The sequence below is a fragment of the Parambassis ranga genome, chromosome 4 (assembly GCF_900634625.1).
Source record: "Parambassis ranga chromosome 4, fParRan2.1, whole genome shotgun sequence".
NCBI lineage: Eukaryota > Metazoa > Chordata > Actinopteri > Ambassidae > Parambassis > Parambassis ranga.
In genome coordinates, this window is record NC_041025.1 from 11,072,953 (window position 1) to 11,092,899 (window position 19,947).

Genomic DNA, 19,947 nt, shown 5'->3' on the forward strand with positions numbered 1-19,947 from the left:
AATGGGCTGAGCTATATGAAGGGAGGCAGCGGCAAAGCATCTTCTCACATCAAGTAGACGGATATTGAGGTCTGCTAAACCAAATAACATACATTTGGTAAGGCGTTTTTCTAGACACGGCGCAAAGGATCAGTCTGTTGATCCACCACTTCAGATCAGACTGAAAATATCTACAACTGTTGTAGACACTTGTGGATCCCCCTGCAATGACTTTGTTGATCCCCACTGTCTTTCTAGTGTCAGGAGGATCACATCAATGGTTTCGAGTCAAATAAAAGATATTTTGTGTTTCCTTGTCAGCGAGTGACACCTCTTACATTTGCTAATGTCTTTTTGTCTATACAAGGTAAAGATGGCAAAAGTCCTCCACCTAATTACTGTCTGCTAACTAAAAAAAAAAATCTTCAGGAGCTCCTTTATTTCATTGATCTGATTGTTTGAAGTCATACACAGTGACTGACAGGTGGTTGAACCTGTTTTTACTACATAGTTGCCATTATCATCATTATATGAAGAAGGGCAACAAACACACTGCCAAAGAATGCCTGAAATGCAATGATGCATCTGCAGCAGTTACACGCCCACAACAAAGTTGAACTACTTTGTCAACATTCTAGTAAGGTGTGTATCGTCCCTCATGGCAGAACACCATACTGCTCGAACCAGCCAAACGGATAGAAGCTTCAGCTCCCAGCTATCAGACACCCTTAGAAAAGCTGGTGCCATTTTGGTGATGGGGTCTAGTGCAACGGCTGAGAAGGAAAAATTAGAAAAATCAATGTAACAAAAAAACAACAGCATTCTTTAAAGTGAACCTAATATTTATATGGTTACACAACCACGTCATGACAGCTATGGCCCCTTTCAGCCCCATTAGCAAATTATGTATCAGTGTGGGTCTGTGTGGCCAGTGAGGATTGAGACACATCATGTGGATTCCTGTCAGTATTGACGTTTGTGCTGCAGTCATGTGTGTGCATGCAATAAAGTGCATGTGTGCTTGTAAATACTTGTGGGAAAGCTGCGTCGTGCACACATCCACTTAATGTTTGTAGTGGGCCTGTGTGGGCGTGTTGTCTCATCTGTGAGTGTGTGTGTGCACATGTTTTTTGAGGGTGGGGGGGTTAGAGCAAGGATGTGAGGTCATAGTGGTTTGCTGCTTGTGGTGTAATTAGAGGTAACTCAAATGAAAACAGGAATGATTTCATTCAGGGAATGCCACGCTGTTAATGGTCCCTTCACGTCAGAATATAATGTGGTCTCAGTTAATGTTTTTTCTTTCCATGCGTCGTCTATGCTTTAGAATATGCAGTCGTTGGTTGCGTTGTGCATGTGAGCATGGATATAACCTGTCCTGCAGCTTTGGTCGCACTGTGTTCATGTCACCATTTAGGATGTTTATAGCTTTTTTGGATTGTCCTGTGATTTAAATAATTTTCTGTCCTCACAGATGACTCGTGCTCTCTCCTCCTTTCATCGCCAGGTCCTCATTTAATCAATGCAATTGACTTAGGCCTTCCAGGACTGAGAGAGATTAGTGTGAACAGCGTGTGCATGTTTATAGAAATGGTGTTCCACATTGAGCTTGTGCAATAGGTGTCCTTAAACCCATAACTTTAGCCTTTAGCTATTTCAGCTGTCTCTCTGGAACAGGACAGATCACATTGGTACTGGTTGACAACAAAAGACTTATCAAGCCCTCTAAACACCTCCCCTACTGATTTATCTAAACACTTGAGTAATCAGATGATCTCTAATCATATCAATGATAAGCTTTCCTTCCTCACGTCGTCTGACCTTGTGTAGTTTTTCCTCAGTATTGCAGAACCTGACTTTTCAATGAGCCGCAGAAAGCTTTAGCCTGTAATTGTGTAACAGTGATTTTCGGTCTATGTAAGCTTTGTTCAAGGGCAGACAGCATGTCTCTTGTTTGCTTTCGAGCCAGAACAGGGCGGAGAGGGAGGGAATAACTGACTGTGGGATTATCAGGTGAGGCTCCCAGCCTAGATCCATTCTCAGAGGTCACCAGGTCAGCTTAATGGCGTGGACTTCTCACTTTAAAGCCCGCTCAGCTGTTTGTCAGATCAGGAGTTGGGGCAGACTAATAGCACTGTCTCACAGGAGATGTTAAGAAAGAGGTTATATATGCTGGATGGGTTCAGTGCTTTTCTGTTCCTGAGTCACATGCTTCCTATCAAGTTGGCTGTGAGTCATTGTAACCACAATGCTAACCTGCAGACTGGAGGTGTACATTAGGGTCCTGTGGGCCTCAGGGAGACATTTCTGCATCTTTTCTAGCTTCATTCATGCCTCAATTTTTGAGGGAGATGCTGTTCCTCTTCTCACCTGTCCTCTGGAGATATGGCTCTGTGGAAAAAAAATGAAAATGTTAAAAGCAAGAAGGAGAGGGAAGTACGATAAAAAGGATAGCCCTCTCTTTTTCCCCTTTTTTCCACTCTCCTATAAAATGGCCTTGGTGCTCTTTTTTTCTCTTGTGAAGAGTAATTGCTGTGTGTGCGTTGTGTGAAAGAGGAGTGGTGTGTGTGTGTGTGTTTAATCATGGTTTTTAAGAAAAGAGGGGTGTGTATGTGAGGAAGACTGAAAATGTGTGTGTGTATCTTTGTTGGGGTGAGTGTGTTTGTGTGTGTGTGGCTCTCTGCTCTAGGAGGGGGATCTGGCCGACAGATTGAGAGCAGCTTGTTAGAAAGAAAGAGGAACAATGAGGCCACAGCCCCTCTTCTATCTGCTAGTTTTCTTTCCTCTCCTCCTTTCTCGACTATTTACATCTTCTCTCAGAACTGTTTCCTAAAATAGTCTCATCCATCTTATCTGCCCATTTATTTATATTTTATTTTACTTTTATCATCTTATTTCCCCCCTCTCTCTGCACAACCTTAGTGTTAGATTTCCTATCAGCACACACTTGGACATATATGTTTTTAATTTAACATCTTTTATACACACCTGGCACTCTGCAAGGTGTTGGAGTTGAGCGATGCTGTAATTAAGCCGTTAATTAAATGCATGACAGACATTGTTGATGTGTAAGACATCACAATTTGAGATGTGCATCGTTTATTAAACCTAATTAAAAATTTGGCACAATTGAACTGTGCTTGTAGGCTGTTTTTTATTGAGCAGCAGAGGTGGGCGGCTTGTTTTTGGGACACACTGTGTTGTACTGACGGGTGTGTTTAAAATAAATCTCCTAAGTGGAGGTGAGTCAGAACAAATTTATGAGATATCTAGTCCTTTCAGTCCCTGCATTCCTTTCATCATGGTCTCATTAGGCATAGTTCTTAATATAGAGTCAGACCGTTTAGTTAAAATTTCAATTTGCTTGAGTCAGTCTGGCAGATGTGATAGTGAACCTATGTATAACCAGGAATAAAATATGAAGCCTCTCCTTATGTTTTTTTCCCCTATATTTTTCCCATAAAGAAACAAGCCTCCCCAGGCAGCTAGGCAAAGAGTAGAGAAGCTACATGACCACAGTTAGGAATGCACTTGTGAGAAAAATGAGTTTCACACTTCCACTACCCACCTGAAAGAAAATAAAACTGCAGGGCACACTCAGAGTGGCATTTAGGGACACAAGATACTGTTTTTTTGTTTCTTTGCCAGGATTCTCCAATGGCAGTATATGTTCCTATATATTGATGAAGAACATAGGGTCTCTCCTGTAGCGGATGTGTCATTAAATTATTAGCGTGGATAGAATGATTGACAGATGATTTTACCTTCTTTCATGCCTGGTAATTAAACAGTTATTGCAAATTCGTGACCTTGCTATCAGTTACTGCCGCCTGCCAACAGGTACTGATATTTTGATTTATATTTGTCTTGGATGAATTAAGTAAGGGGAAGCTTGAAGGTCTTTGTAACTTTTATTGGCAGGTTTTAAAATCTGATCAAATAAAAAAACCTTATGATCTTTGATGCCATTCAACAACATTGTAAGCTTATCTGCAGCAAAATAGCAAATGCAAAATATTATCTACTAGTGAGATTTAATGTGTCAGGATTTTTAATAGAATCCATGACTGTTTTGGTATAATTTTTTATTCTTTCTTTAAAACAGTTGCTGGCACAAAAGATCAAATTTATTTAAATTGCTGACTAATTATTGGATCTTAAGTGTTTCCTTGCAAGAAAATCTTATTATAAAAACTTAACATCACCATCTTTACTCATGAAGCTTGTGAATCAGCATTCCCAGAGTCTGCCCCTGCACTCTGTTATTTTGACAGAGAGCCAAATGGACAGACAGACGGACAGCCCTGACCACCCTCCTATTCCAGCTCTCAGCTCCCTTTGTCTGGCTGTCCTGCAGCATTACCCCTATGGTTGTAGTCTCCTAATTGCTCCGGACCCTGCAGAGAAGAGACACTATACACAGGGGTTGGGAGGGGTCTTCAGCCAGGATGGGGTCCTTTCTTTCCCTCTTTCTCCCTCCTACTGCTCTGTTTCTCTCTTTCTTCTGCTCAGACTTGCAATTAAACAAAGTGTGCTCATTTGGTTAAGAAGCCCTTGTACTGTGCCCTCTCATCCCTCCCAAGCTCTCCTGACCCGTTCACATCTGGCTCTACAGGCAGTGACAGTATCTGTGTGTTAGACAGGCCCTAGCGGGCATGCCTGTGGTTGTCATTTTTTCTATGTTTTTGACACAATTTTGAAATCTGATGCCAGTAATTACTCACTTTTTAGCTGTTCTTAACTTGTTTTCTGTTTTCAATAATATTCTTAAATCAGTTTTTTTCTTTCTTTCTCAGGCACCTCTGCAGCCACCCCCCGGGTCCTCCGCTTCAGTGGCTGCAGCTGCAGCAGCAGCAGCAGCAGCGGCTGCAGCTTCGGGGACACCCCAGTCACTGAAACTAACTTACCCAGAAACATTGGACCGCATCAAGGAGGAGTTTCAGTTCCTCCAGACCCAGTACCACAGGTGGGTTTGTGTGTCTAAGGGTTTGTTACCAAGCACTCAAAACATGAACAGAGTTTACAGAATGCAGCTGGCCATGTTTTTGTTTTGGCTTCAGGTACAGATGAATTATGATGGAGGAAGGGTGTTAAATTCCTAATTTGACAGCTTATCAACAATCATTTCTCATCTGTCTGAAAGCTGAGGTAAAGAGTAGGACTGCTTTCATCACATAAAATTGTGCACAAAAGTTGAGACAGCTTCAACTTTTTGTACTAGGTGGCATTGTTTGCCACTCACACTGTCTTGCTCTCTTGTCAGACACATACAGGCACACTTGACCTCTGACTAAGATAATGCAAGATAATGCGATGTGATGTTTTGACATCAACACTTTTTGCATGACTGTGTGGTGCGCTTGATGTGCAGGAATGTGCCCAGAATGCCTTTGAATGTGGGATTTGGGCTGGTTGTGCAGTCCCAGGCCCAGCCTTCTCTCTCTTCCTCTCCCTCTCTCTGTTCTCTTGGCACACCTTCACAGCCTTCCCCCAGCTCCTCTCCCCTCATCCTGCTTAGATTTAGCTGGCCCCTCCCTCCCTTTTCTGTCCCACTTCAAACTTCTTTTGTATGCTGCCCCCTGTCCACAGACCCTCTAACCCCTGCGGCTACTGTTGGTCTGTTCACACAAGTGTGTGTTTATGCTTATTTCTCTGGCCATTCTCATCACCAGTTCCAATTCACAAAATCGATTGTTGCAGTAGAACCAAACTATTTTTTTTCTGATTTTTTTGTATTATAAGATTTACATTGACATTAATGTACAAAATGTAATTCTGCTAGATTACAGTCTTACCAGTCTGAGTATGTGCATGTGTCTTATTGGTCTAACGGTTGCTTAAATCTTATTGGTTGTTTCAGCTATATTTAGTTTCAGAATTAATGTAGGACAGTGGGAATAATCTGAAAATAATTTGGTTACATGGACATGTGTGTTTCAACTGCAGGTAATCAAAATAGTCTGTGAGTTTGAGATCAAAACATGATGTTAGAATAATGGATAAATAAGGATTCACAGTGTGTTTAGTTCTTTTTCAGTCAGACTGCTGGAGTTCCTTGCTGATTTATCCCTGAATCACCCATCTATCCATGCCTGGTCCAGTCTTCTAGTCAGCAAATCTCTGACGTCTGACTGAGCTGCTCCAATAATCCCTTGTTTTATATTTAGTAAAATCTGAATGATCTTTCATAAAGTGAAAAATGGAAGTGAATGGACGCAGGAGGAAGATTGAGCAGGTGATAGTGTTGCCAAGAAATGGTAAACATTCATGCATTGAAGCTAATGTCTGCTATACTACTACAGTATACTACTGATGGCATAGATCAAAACTGAAACTAAAATATCACCTAGTTCTCAGTGAAGAACAAATGGTTGAGTGTGACCTAAAACTTTGTATTGATCAGGCTCATTTAATGTAAAGTTGTTGCCATTGTTCTCAACGTGTTTAGTCTTGAATAGGCTCAAAACCAGAAGAAAAATATGTGGATGTGTTCCCGTCTTCTGATGTTACAACTATTCACTATTCCTTTAACACACTTATCTAGCACAAAGTGAGTGTTCTCTGCCTTGGTGTCACTTTTCATCTGTTTACCTGGATGAACACTGAATTTGGCTTAATGTGTGAGAGTGCCTTAATAAACATTTATTCTTGGCAAACTAAGGGCAGCTCAAGGTTAAACCATTGTGAACATTTTTTAAATAAGAGCCTCAAAATATATTTGCCATGTGACATTGCCCTTTTGTGCACACAAATCCAGCCATTCAGTGAACATGAGACTCCCCAGGACGTGTTGGTTGAGATGGCGTGATCAGTTCCTTTGGCAGCAGTTCAGAATTACACCTTGTGTTACAAAACACCTGGATCTTCGCCCTCGTGCCAAGCACTGGTACTGAGAACTAGTGAACGGGATCAACAGTAAATGAGGAGTGAGCAAGCTTTGCATGGTTTCGTCTGTACCTTCTAGTGTCGATACCACAGTGAGCTGTTCAAGCAGGTCTGGTTCAGGTTTCCCTGAGAGATTGTTTAACTGTCTTACAGGCCTCTCAAACAGCCTGCAGGCATGAATGAGCACAAAAACACCAGCAGATTAAGACTGAAAACCAGCCTGTTACAATAGCAACAGTTATTTGAACAGCTTGTGCCATCAGGAATCTTTTCACATATCTGTCAGGTGCACGTTTAATCTGGCAGCTACGTATGAACCTGTTAATTGGAATGACTGGTTTGGCTTGCTGATAATTGGCATACCAACAGCAGTAAACTCAGGCTGCTGCTCATGTTGTGTTTGAGATGTGCATCGACAGTATAGTACCCCTGGCCGGAAGAATCTTACAATTATACAGAATATATATGAAACTTCAGTCTATTATAAGCTGAATGAACAGTGTTTAAGAGTTCAATTATTAGAATGGGATGGAATTTGTGTCTGAGAAAGTGCAGGTTACAAATGCTGAAGTCGACAAGTACCTGTGCCTACTGCAGTGTGCGTTGATGTTTATTATACGCCTTCCAGCTGCTGACAAAAGCCATATTTTTGCCATGTTTTTTGTCCAGCTATGTGTATGTCTAATATAAAGTGGAGATTATGAGCCAATGTTAGACGTGTTGTCATTTTAAATGTATTTTAAATGGTTGACGTGATTTTTAATGATGACTTGCAGCTGAAAGACTGAAGAAATGTTAAATTACCTCACTTAGCGCTGACTAGAGGCTTTTTACGTCTGTATATGACAATCACCAAGTAGCCCAGTCATGCACGTCTGTTTCTCTTGAGCCATATGCTACTTCAGGGCCATAAAACAACCATTATGTAGTAAAACAGGAGTTATTCTTTAACATAGCAAGCAGCACAATAAAACCACTTGGCTCTTTCCATAAAGGTGTAACCATATGAAACCATAAAAAGTTCAATTTTGGCAGCAGCTTGGACGGGACCAGACGGATAGAGATGGTGGGTAGGATTAGCCTTGTTTAGCAGACAGGTAGAGCCGCATCTGATTGCAGGCTTCACCTTCGTGTAATCAGACCTTCTTGTGCTCTATTCACCCTGCAGGGGAAAGCATGAACTGAATGCTCACATACACACACACACACAAAACACACTGAGCCATTCAGACAGACCTCCAGTCTGATGCATGTGCTTAACACACTTAGACACATGTACGGGCCTCCCCAATTATCTTCACACACAAATGGATGTTGTCTAGAAATAGTAGGGCTTAGTTGTGTATTTTGGCTGCAGGGAAGGTGGCCAGATTCTGATAGATGTTGGATTAGACGGCAGGAAAGAAACGACGGGAAGAGATTAGTACTGATGAGCTGCAACTGTGTGTGTGGAGGGAGGGGGGGTGTGGATGGGTGTGTGGCAGGATGCATTTTTAAATGTATGTGTCGCTTGCTGGTTTTGGTGGCATGTGCGGTTAGTAGGATGGGATGAGCAAGTTTACTAGCCAAGCTAAAGAAAGGGAAGAGTTAATTAATTAAAGGGTCACTGCTGGGTCAGCTGCTCTGGTGCTGTGTGTGTGTGTGTGTGGTGTTAACTATCTAAACGGGCTGTAATCAGCAGACTGAAGGAAGACGGGAGGAGCTGCTGACAAGGAGCTCTCATTACTGTAATTTTCTTTCTCTACAAATGCACGCACAGGTTTTCTTGGTGAGCGCTTGCATTATAGTGTGTGTGTGTGTGTGTGTGTGTGTGTGTGTGGTCTGCAGAGTAAGATAGGCTCTCCACTCACCACTAATGTGCTGCCACTCATCACTAAAGAGCCCCTCCACTCATCTCTGCCCAAATACAACATAACAAGAGTAGCTAACTATTGATGCAGGTACTGTGTTTAAACTATAGTGAAGACAGTTGTCACCTCAGACTATAGTTATTTACTATCTTTTTTTAGTTATAGGCTAAACTATTCATCTCAATGTAATTGCAGGATTAGACGAAGAACTTAAATCCCTAATTCAAAGTGAGCACCACATGCTGGTCGGTCCATTGCTTCAGAGAAACTCTGATTAAAACCGGGGTACTAAATGTCCCAGGTGGATGTCCTGCTCCAGAGTTTTCATTACAGCAGTCGACACAAAGACTTCTGAGAATGGCTGCTGGTTACCTTTTATATACAAATCAAGAAATTTAATGCTACTGGCTTGTGATGAATACACATGTGATAAAGTTACATCACAAGCAATGATATCTAATAATACAAATATATATATTTAATATATATTCTCCTGTGTGGTTCTGTGTTCTGTGTGGTATTTCTTTCCTATACTTCACAAAAAGACACATTATGTTTACTGACATGTTTAGTTTGACCACCATCAGTGTTCTGATCTTTGCAGCACATGTAGGGTGTGTGTGGATATAATTGGATAAAAACATCAGGTATGAACTGTGTTTAACAGTCTGTCACTCACTAAATGATACAATTATATTTGGGTTAGGGCGGGCTGAGGGTTTGTGGTTTCTTCTGTTGGGTTACTTTGTGTTTATCCTCTCCATGTGTAAGTGTGTGTGTGTGTGTGTGTGTGTGTGTGTGTGTGTGTGCGTGCGTTAAAGTAAGCCTAGCAGTGGAGCAGGGGCCAGGTTACAGTTTGCCTGTTATTGTGTGATGAGAGCCCAGCTTGTGTGTGTGTGTGTGTTTGCTTTTGTACTTGCCCTTGAGAGATGATGATGAAAGAGTACACGGGCACGTTGGGTGGGTCCCTGGTGTTTGTGTATGTGTGTGTCTGCTTGTAGACGGGCTAACTAGGAGAGAGAGGGACTGGAGGTTTTTGCCGTGGAGCCGAGAGGAAAGGTTGATCAATAGTTAATGAGATGTAAAGTGAACAGTCACATACCTGGTGGCTGGCAGGCTAAATGGTCCTGACACAACACTGATGCAGTCACAGTGTGTGTGTGCAGTACATAGGTGGTTCTTTACTGGATGGTGACTATGACAGTTGTGATGCAGACGGCTCACCATGTTGAGCTGATGATGCTGACGATGCTTTCGTCGGACAGAGACAGAACTGGATGAATTTTTCACTGTTTTCATCTCGGTATTCTTTGTTTTAACTAAGATAATTGAATATTAAGTGCATTTAAATGAGTCGTCACCGACGCATCAACTTAATAAAATTTGTTTTTTAACAAAATTATGATTTTTAAATAAAAAAACAAATTAAAAAAGTGCTATGGTTAATCTGCAGTTTCTTATTAATTAATTGATCTTTCCCAAATTACTTGTCCAATAACAAAAATCTTAAATTTGGTTTTAATTCTTTTATTCAGTTCGCAGTTTTGTACTGCAGCTGTTATCACAATTACATCTCCATGTTATGTGACTTAGTGTCACATTTTAACTTTAAACCTTTGCATTGTATAGCCAGTGTCACACACAGGCCAGAATAATGTCTGCTGAACAAATGAAAATAACTCCATCGCTTGCTTGATGTGCGTAGAAAAAAATATTTCATTTTTGTAATTCTGTTTAATACTTAATCTAAAACTGATTTTATTTGCCAAGAAAGAAAATACATTTGCATAATTATTGTTTTATCTCCCGACACCGATTGGGATGCTTTTGCAGTTCCCAAAATTGATGTTCCCTTGAATTTTATCTCTGTGAACACAATTTAAAAAAAATATTCTCAAACAACTAAAAGCAACAGACAAGTATGTTAAAGGGAAAAGAAAAATATGAAAATGTCTTTGTTCCTTCAGTAGAATAATCAATGAGGGAAAGTATTGTTCAGAAAAACAAATGCTAAAAAGGAAAGCATTGACATTTTTACAATACCCAGTAGCCTGTTTCAAACATGGTGACTAAAAAGGCACATTTCTACAAAGTGCAGAATTAGATGCTTCACTGTCTGCAGGCTCTCATTAAAGTGTGTGTGTGTTCTGTGTTTATGCAGCAGGTCTGTGTATGTGGGTGTATATGTGCTTACATACTAGCTCTCTTTGGGCTTACATATATGCAGTGAGTGGTTTGGTGTGTTGATGCACACTCGCGCCTAAATTTTCCCCATGCTCTAAGTGGTCTGTTTGTGTGGATGTGTGAGTGTGTGAAGAGAATTTGTGTGTTCAGTAGCAGTGCAGCACTGACAGAGCTGTCTGAAGGCTGGCAGGCTGCAGATTTGTAGCGCATTCGGCTGATCATCTTATCTCCTGTCACCGCCAGTGAAAGATTGGAGGAACTGAGCCCACCATGGCTCAGGCGTGGAGACACACACACACACACGTTCATATCTCCTTTTCCTTGTTGCTCCTTTCTCTCCTTGCTCGCTCACTCAATCTTGTTTTCTCCTTGTGTTGCAATGTCTTTCTCTCCATCTTCCAAACCTCCTCCAAACCCTCCCTTTCAGTAAATGGTGCTGAGCCAAAGACTAATTATTACAGGCAATCATTTCGACATGAAATACCTACTTCCTGCTCACCGCTCTCCTCCCCTCTCTCCCTCACCCCCCCCCCCCCCCCCCCCCCACCTTTCCCAACTCTTTTATGCTCCTCCAGTCACATAATGGCAACACACACTCACACAGTAATTCCATTCCTTGAAGTCCATTTTGTGGGGAATGGTTATTGCTTTCAGAGTGCGACCTTGGGGTCTTTCTTGTAAGCACAAAAAGTGTCCATCTGCACATACTCTGTGTGTACATACACATTTGGTGTGCAACCTTGAAATGCTCTGGAGAACCAGGCCAAAAAACAGAGGACTGATTTTACAGCTGTGGACACATTGATTTTTTTTTTTTGTCTTTCTTTCCTTCTGTGACTCTGGGGTTTAATGGCACAAGTGGGCATTGCTCATTTACTAACTAATAACAGAATCTGATGAGCCAAGGTGGATTTGTGAAATTCATGACATATGTTTTATATTTTTATATTTTTTAAATTCTCAAAAATCAAACATTGTACAGCATTTTTCATTAATCTCCTGGTCCTGTTGGTGCAAGCGCTGTTTTCTGGTAAATAACTTGGACATGCACTTTTAACACTATCGTCAACAAACGACAACAACTTAAGATGGTTTTATTGGCTGGCCCTGTTTAAAAAGTTTGTTTTGCTGCTTTTTGTGATTTAAGCTACCTGACGTGAGTTTACAGGTTTCATTATTGCACACATAAAATGATTAAAAGATAAATAAAAACAATAACTGCTGCTGAAAATGTTTAATCACAGATGCACAGAGGGAACAAACGTTCATTATCTCTGTGCTGATCGATAACCGTTTTTGTGTTCGCAGTCATGCCACTTCTCAAGTCACATTCCGAACTGGTGTACACACACACACAGTTGCATTAGTTCTCAGCCCAGCTGTGAGTGACTTCTGCCGAGAGGCAATTCCACTGTAATAAAATCTATGGGGGGGGGGGGGTTTAATCCTCACTACCCTCCCTTCTCCTCATCCACCTCCACTACCTTCCCCTCTTGCTATTCGTCCTGCTTCTCTCCCTCTCCTTCCTCGTCCCTCTTCTCCTCAACTGGCTGGCAATGATAAATGAGTCAATTATGTGTGTGTGTGCACGCCATGATGGAGAAAGGGAGTGGAAGGGGCTGTTATTACCTGTTGCGGCTGGGGGTAATGTTGTGGTATTAATCATATTCTAATTTTCCTCCACCAAACGACCCACCCCTCTCCAACACCTCCCTTCACCCACATCACCACAGCCCCCCAATCAATCTATCTGCTGCACGCAAACAAGTTGGTGTAAACTGCCTAAGGCCCAAATTGTACTACCCTCTGGTGAGGGAGGGGGGGCCGGGCCGGGTAGAGTGTAATTCTGTGGTGTGAGACAGAAGAGAGATGATGGTGAGAGAGAGACTGGGTGAGGTGCTTGGACTTGAACACATTTAGAGATTGTGTGTATATGTGTTTGCAAATCTAGCCACTGACATTGTCAAATTTTAGAGGACATCGGGGACTGGTTTGGGTGCGAGAAGAGATGTGTAGATGCAGAGCACAGACAGAAATATGGGACACGTGGGAGAGGTGTTTGGCTGCTATCACCTCAGATGTGTGTACCGTAAGTGTGAGACTCCATGCCAGGACTTGGAGTAGCTGTGATCGCCTGTAACGCTAACAGACTGAGCAGCAGACACTGGGCTTGTCCTGTAGAGGTGAGGAGTTATTGTAAAGACAGAATTGGCACATATGACCCACTTAAAGCAGAAACTTTAAGCTCAGTGAAACTTGTGCCAAAGTGTGTCATCAAAGGTGAAAGAAGAGGGAGCGGTCAGACAGGCTTATACAAAGGCAGACATGCTGCCTGCTAATTGGAGAAGTAACAAAATGAGGAGGAATGGAAAGCACATGGATACATTGAAACTTGTCCAGAAAGAGAAGGAGAGCAGGAGAGACACCTTGGATTTGCCTGACTGCAGTCTTGGCTGGATTTCAGGCCCCAAGCGTGACTTTGTCTATTTCTGCTCTGCTCTGAGGTGATAATGGGCTGTCAGCACCCCAGTCACCCTGCTCGCTCCTCCCCAGTGAGTGATGGAGAGAGAGGAGAGTGGGCGAGGCGGAAGAGGCTAGGGAGTCATTTGTTGTTATGTTGCTAATTTCACTGCATGTTTTTTTTAGGGTATATGATACAGATGAAAATGGTATAATTTTGTTTTTTTTTCTTTGCAGTTTGAAACTGGAGTGTGAGAAACTGGCCACAGAGAAGACTGAAATCCAGAGACACTACGTTATGGTGAGACACACACAGTCTCTCTCTCACATGCACACACACACACCATATCTACTCTCATTCACTCACAACAAGTGCAGTGCCAAGTCCCCTGAATCCCTTTCATCTGCTAACAGCTGCCAAACAACACCCACCAAAAAACCACACACAGGACCACACATGCACATGCTCACAAACACATGTTAAAGAGCTACAAAATAAATCAACATTAAAACAGTTTCAGCTCTGAAAAGACTCCATGCCAACTGCGTCCAGACAACAATTAAAATGTTAGATCACTTGAATTTTTGTTCATAAGAAAATTATTTTTTAGTATAAATTTATTATTACCGTAGTTAGTTTATTGATTGATGTAAAAAAAAATAAAATCATCTCAGTGATTGCATCTTTGTCATCATCACTAATGCAGGCTGTAACACATGCCTTATGTTCCCACTTTCCTCCATGTTTGTGGTACTGTTGCTGCATTTGTCCACTTGTTTAGATATTGCTGTAGGGTTCAAGCCTTTCATATTCTCACTGAGGGTGGAGTAAGTTATAATGCAGTGGTCTGAATCACAAAATGATGCTCTGGAAAAATGAGTCAGATATACATGGTCAGCAGATGTGTATTCTGAATAGAAGAAAAGACCAAAACTCTTTGTCTTCCTTTGTTTTTTAAGTCCATAAACCTGCAGTCTTGATTCACCTGTGATCAGAGCCATAAACAACCACAGCTGATGGAGTGTGGGCTGCCCACAACCTGCTGTGCCAAAAAAGAGCTATGTGGCAATCTTGGCACCAAGCTGGGGCTTGTGTGGGGGGATTGAAGTTTCAGTGATGGGGAAGGAGGGGGTAGCTGGCATCAAGCACAGGCCAGGTCTCCTTTGCTGGCTGATGATTTGGAGGAGTTTGGATGTTGCTAAGCAACAGGCAAAACTTGGCACACAGACTGCCAAGCAGAGCTGCCAGCTGCCAGGAAAGGCGTCTTTTATGGAGGCTTACAGGCACAGAAAGAAGAGCGTGCACACACATGCCGTGAACACAGACACACACACTCAACTGCAAAGCATACACACAAAGCGCATAGATACACACGCCCACACAGTTGCAGACTTGTGCTATAAACACACACACCTGCACACTTGCACATATGTGCGCTAACTGCCAGGAAAGATGTCTGGAGAGAGAGGACCCCTGCCATCTCCTCTTCCATCCTGCCAGCCTGTTTTGGCTGCCCAACTGCCAATCTCCTCTCTCCACAACCAGCCACGCTGAAAAGCAAATGTCAGCCTGTCACTTTTCAAGGCATCTGACTTTAAAATGCTCTCCTTTTCGTCCATCTCTGAAGGAAAGGAGGAGTGGGAGAGTGAGATCCTCACCTGTCTCCCTCTCTCTCGGTGGCATTCAGCGGCTCCTGCACTCCACGTACTTTCAAATAAAAGCCTGGGTCAAATACCTCACATTAGACACGATTATTGTAGCAGTCTGTCAGTTTCTTGTGCCCAGTGACAATTTCCCTGCGTCACTTTTGATTTCTGGCTTCTCAGGGTCATTTTAGTGCCAGTGCCTTTTCAGCAGATTAAAGGTGATATTAGTGGCGTTGTGCTTTTAGGGACATATGGGCATTCCTGAGTGCACATACTTGGGCTTGCAAAGGAAAAGGTTGTGTGACTGTCCTCACACTCTGGGATTCATTTTTGTAAAAGCAATAGGTGCTTTTTTATTGCAGGAACTCAGGAATGGCTGGAAGTAGTGTGATCATTTACGTGATTAACCTTCAAATTCCCAGCGTTTTACCTATTTATTTCTTATTGGTCTGTTCTGTCTCTTCTCCTTTGTATTGCTTCTGGTTTCTGCTTAATGCTACATGTTCACTTTTCACTGGTTTGTTTAACCAATTGGCAGCAGACCCCATTTACACTGCTACCCTGTGCTAGGCTTTTGTTCTCACCTGAAATTGGCTCTGTAAGTCTCCTCCTGTTTAAATGGTCCACAAAAAAGAGCCAAACTGAAACGCCAAATGACTGATTTTTATTATTTTCTGTAAATTTATAATTCATAAAAGTATTTGACTAACCACTAAAGAATGTGATGAGAAGGCTTCTTCTGTCCTTATTGTATAAAAACTGACAATATTTAGACGTGTCTAACACTCTGAACAAACCCGACTTGTATTTTCTGTGAGTCTTATGTGTGGGAGCTGTTGTCAGTAAGAAAAATATAGAATTACAATATAGAATTGTACCAGACTCAGACTGAAGCTTTTTGTTTTTATGTTATGTTATGTTTATCCTTTGTGCACATACGTTCCAAAATATTCCTGTCTTTCATTATCACATTATCATCTTGCCTGCATCTTATATTGCCGTTTTCACCCACTCCAAGAAAATGTTTTGATTTTTCTTCACATACAGTCGTGTATATTAACTGACATTCTCCTTTCTGTTTCAGTATTATGAAATGTCCTACGGCCTTAACATTGAAATGCACAAACAGGTGAGCCATATTCAGGTCTCTCACTCTGTCTTCCTTCACCTCCTAAACCTTTGCATTATTCTCTCTCATTATGATCACTTCCTGCTGTCCTTGGAAAAATGGAATCATCTGTGTCTCTCTACCACCGTTATGCCAATCCTCTCTGATGGACTTAAAGAGCCATGTTATGCTGCTGAGGCGTTAATAGGATCCACAAACAGAAATCATTTCTTCTGCACAGACAGATGAGAATACTCTGCCCTTCCCTCCTGCCAATCATAAATCCCTGTCTGTTACTCCCTCCCTCTCTGTCCTTCCTTCCATCCATCCTCCTGTCCCTCAAACTGCTACCCTGCTCCTCCATCCCTTCTCCCTATTTCTCTCCTTTCTCCTCACTTGATGTCTTGCTGTGACTTTTTAATGCTCCTTTCTCTTAATCTCCATTTCTTCACCATCTCTGTCTCTTTTCCTTCCCATAGATTTCTCTTTCTCTCTCTTTATCTTCTATTTTTTGTGTGCTCCTTCCATCTCAGTCTCCTTGCAGACGTACAGTCCATGCTGAATTTCACTTTAAATCAGGTCACTGCCTTCCTCTCTTCTACTCTCTCTTTCTCTCTCTTCATTCATTTTACCATCTCAATCACTTCACTTTTGACGTGCTGCTTCCGCCACTCAACCCCCCCCACCACCACCGTCGCCACTATCACCATCATCACTATCGCCATCACCATCACCACCTTCCAATCTTAATTTTCCTCCCCTGCCTTCCTTTTGTTTCTTCTTTGTCTATCTCTCTTCTCCCTCCCTCGTCCTTCATTCATTGGCTGTCATTTCCTCAACCCAATCTGCCCTTTCCTCTTCTTCCTCTACCTATTCTTTTCATTTCCTCTCTCCCATTTTGTCATCCCCTCTTTATCCTCTTTCTCTCAATTGCTTGTGTTCTCCCTCTCTCCCTCTTCCTCTCTCTCTCTCTCCTGAAGATGTCATTTAGTAGTTGGAGTTCTCTAACAAGAAATCATTGTGTCTCCCTTGGGCTGGGGGCTGATGGATTCAGAGGATGGAGGGAAGGCGGGTGGAGGGCAGGCGTGCTGGCTGAAAAATGGAGAGTGGAGGGAGGGAGAGATGTGGGTAAGGGAGAGGAATAGGAGAGAGAGAGCGCACATGAGAGAGAGAGCAAGAAAAAGGAGGGGTTGAAGTTCAGTCCGGCATCAATAAATCACTTAAGAGAGAGAATGGGGCGGGGTGAGCATGGGTACACACAAACACACTCACATGCATTCTCACACATACTATCACACACACACACACACACACACACAACAGAGTCTAGCTGTCAACAAGATAAACAGCCTGCGGCCATAATGATGTTGTCATGATCTCTGCTTGCATATCATTACTGGCCCTAACGGCCTTGTTGGGCCCGCCGCTAAACATGTTTATGTGTGTGTTAGATATTACATGGCAGCGCTTGTAGCACTGATTACTGTGCTAATACTAAGGAGGGGAGGAATGAAATGAGGAATAGATGGATAGATGGAAAGGTTGATAAATAGAGCGAGATGGAAAGGAATATGGAAAGAGAGACGATGAGGAGGAGGAGGAGGGAGGGAGGAAGAGTTTGCTGTTGGCTGTGTAGTAGAGCAGATCGAGACAGACACACACCCACAGCAAGAATCACTGACCCCCAGCAGGAGAAACACACACACACACACACACACACGCTCTCTCTCACTTACACACACACACACACACGTATAGTCACACACAGACAGACAAACAGTCATGCCAGGACACATCAGAAACGCATCCACACACCCAAGATGGCGAATCTTGTATCTTTTCTCCTTCACACGCACATACACACACACACACGCACGCACGCACGCACGCACGCACGCACGCACGCACGCACGCACGCACGCACGCACGCACGCACGCACGCACGCACGCACGCACGCGCACACACACACACACACACACACACACACACACACACACACACTGTGTGGGCTGGCTGTGGCCACAGCAGATGCTGTCCATGAATATTTTAGCCAAACTCTCTGGCAGAGTTTCCATTTGCATGGACCAGATGTAAGCAGCTGAAATATTTACCACACTGGCCCTGGGAGAAGCAGGCCACAGTCAGGCTCTGTGTGTATATGTGTAACCTTCATGAGTGTGTGTGTGTTTGCTTTGTGTTCATGCTCAATCTTGGCAGTGCAAGTGTTTGTGTGTGTGTTTATTCATCAAAGTGACAGTATCTTTTTTTTTTTTTCTCTTTCAGACGGAGATTGCCAAGCGGCTGAACGTGATCTGTGCTCAGCTCATCCCCTTCCTGTCACAGGAGGTGGGACACACACGCAAACACACACACACACACACACACACGCACACACATTCTCTCTTCTGTGTGAAAGCAACCCACACAATACACACTCAATAACACACACACAGAGGAAGAGCTGCAGATGGACAGAACTTCAAAGCACATTAATTGTCTTCAGTCACCAAATGTTTGCGTTCACATTATACTGAGAATATAATGGATGGAATAAATGCAGTTTTTTACATAAATTATAAAATATGAGAGAATTCATTTACTGACATCTTGGTTTGTTCCACAGCACCAACAACAGGTGGTCCAGGCTATGGAACGCGCCAAACAGGTGACCATGGGGGAGCTAAATGCTTCGATAGGGGTACGTGGGCTTCCCCCCCTGCCTCATAGCGTGTGTACCTTATACTCCCTTATTTTTATTTTTCCTCCTTTTCTTTTTCTTTTAGTAAAACAAATATTCATTGGCCCACTCTAAAATGTATATTTTTCAATAATGGCTTGAGGCGACCATTTTACTGATCTTTAACAGGCACCAAAACACTCCAAATTGACCAGATCAAATAATGAATGATCGAAGCACAATATATCAGTTTGTCCCTTTAGTTCCTTTTGTTTTGCTTTGACTGCAGAACTTCCCCTCCTAAAGAGCCACTGTCTTGACTACAGTACTTTTCCTCTCGTGCACATCGCAGCAATTAGTTCCCTTCGTTTACTTCCTCCTTTTCTTCTTCTTAATCACTACCTGCCAAGCTTTGGTGCTCGTAAGTCACCCAGATCTCTCTTTCTTCTGTCTCCTCTCTCTTCTTTGTTTTCTTCTGTCTTCCTCTCTGCAGCAGCAGCTTCAGGCCCAGCACCTCTCTCAGCATGCCCAGGGTTTGCCAATGGGCCCGCACCCATCAGGACTGCCCCACCCCGGCCTGGCGCTTGGAGGAGGGTCCGGCCTTCTGGCCCTGTCCGGGGCTCTGGGAGCTCAACTCGCTGCCAAGGATGAGAGAGCGCACCTCGAGGCAGCTGCAGCAGCCGCCGCCGCCGCAGAGCAGCACAGAGGTACAGGAGCACTTTAAATACTTTTTGTTTCACTTTGTGGCTCTCAAAGAATAAGTGTAAAACTCCAGATGAGTTTAAAGCCAAGACAAGAAGTTGGATTGCATCCTGACAGATGAAAACAGCTCTCTGAGGTGGGAGTAGAGTAAACACCAAAGCTTGGCTCAATGGATTCTGATGATTGGTTTTGCTTTGGAATTTTGGCAGGGCACAGCAGTGTTGCTGATAATGACACTCCTCAGGGATGTTTTTCCTCTGAGTCATCAGCTGCAGAGTGATGTAAAACCATGGCAGATAATCTTACATTTGTGTGTGTTCTTATCTGTGTTTTGCTGTCCCTGTTGTCTGGTACCTGGATATGCTGCTGCCTGGAATGAACAGACCGTGAAGCAGGACCAGTGAGTACAAATCACTACACAATCACTTATGTCTAGTACAAGTCATACTTCTACACC

At 42.9% G+C, this 19,947-nt stretch overlaps 1 protein-coding gene across 3 annotated transcripts in view; it reads left to right on the forward strand.

Annotated features, from left to right (window-relative positions):
• tle2a (TLE family member 2, transcriptional corepressor a) overlaps positions 1-19,947 on the forward strand; it is a 32,406-nt gene that overhangs the window by 3,989 nt on the left and 8,470 nt on the right. Inside the window, exons 2-8 of one of the 3 annotated variants that reach the window (XM_028403802.1) lie at positions 4,773-4,942; positions 13,593-13,656; positions 16,087-16,131; positions 18,395-18,457; positions 18,735-18,839; positions 19,282-19,495; positions 19,874-19,890. In XM_028403802.1, the coding sequence (XP_028259603.1) occupies positions 4,773-4,942; positions 13,593-13,656; positions 16,087-16,131; positions 18,395-18,457; positions 18,735-18,839; positions 19,282-19,495; positions 19,874-19,890 (678 nt within the window). The remainder of the gene's footprint in view (positions 1-4,772; positions 4,943-13,592; positions 13,657-16,086; positions 16,132-18,394; positions 18,458-18,734; positions 18,840-19,281; positions 19,496-19,873; positions 19,891-19,947) is intronic. The other 2 variants (XM_028403803.1, XM_028403804.1) reach the window with 2 other exon arrangements.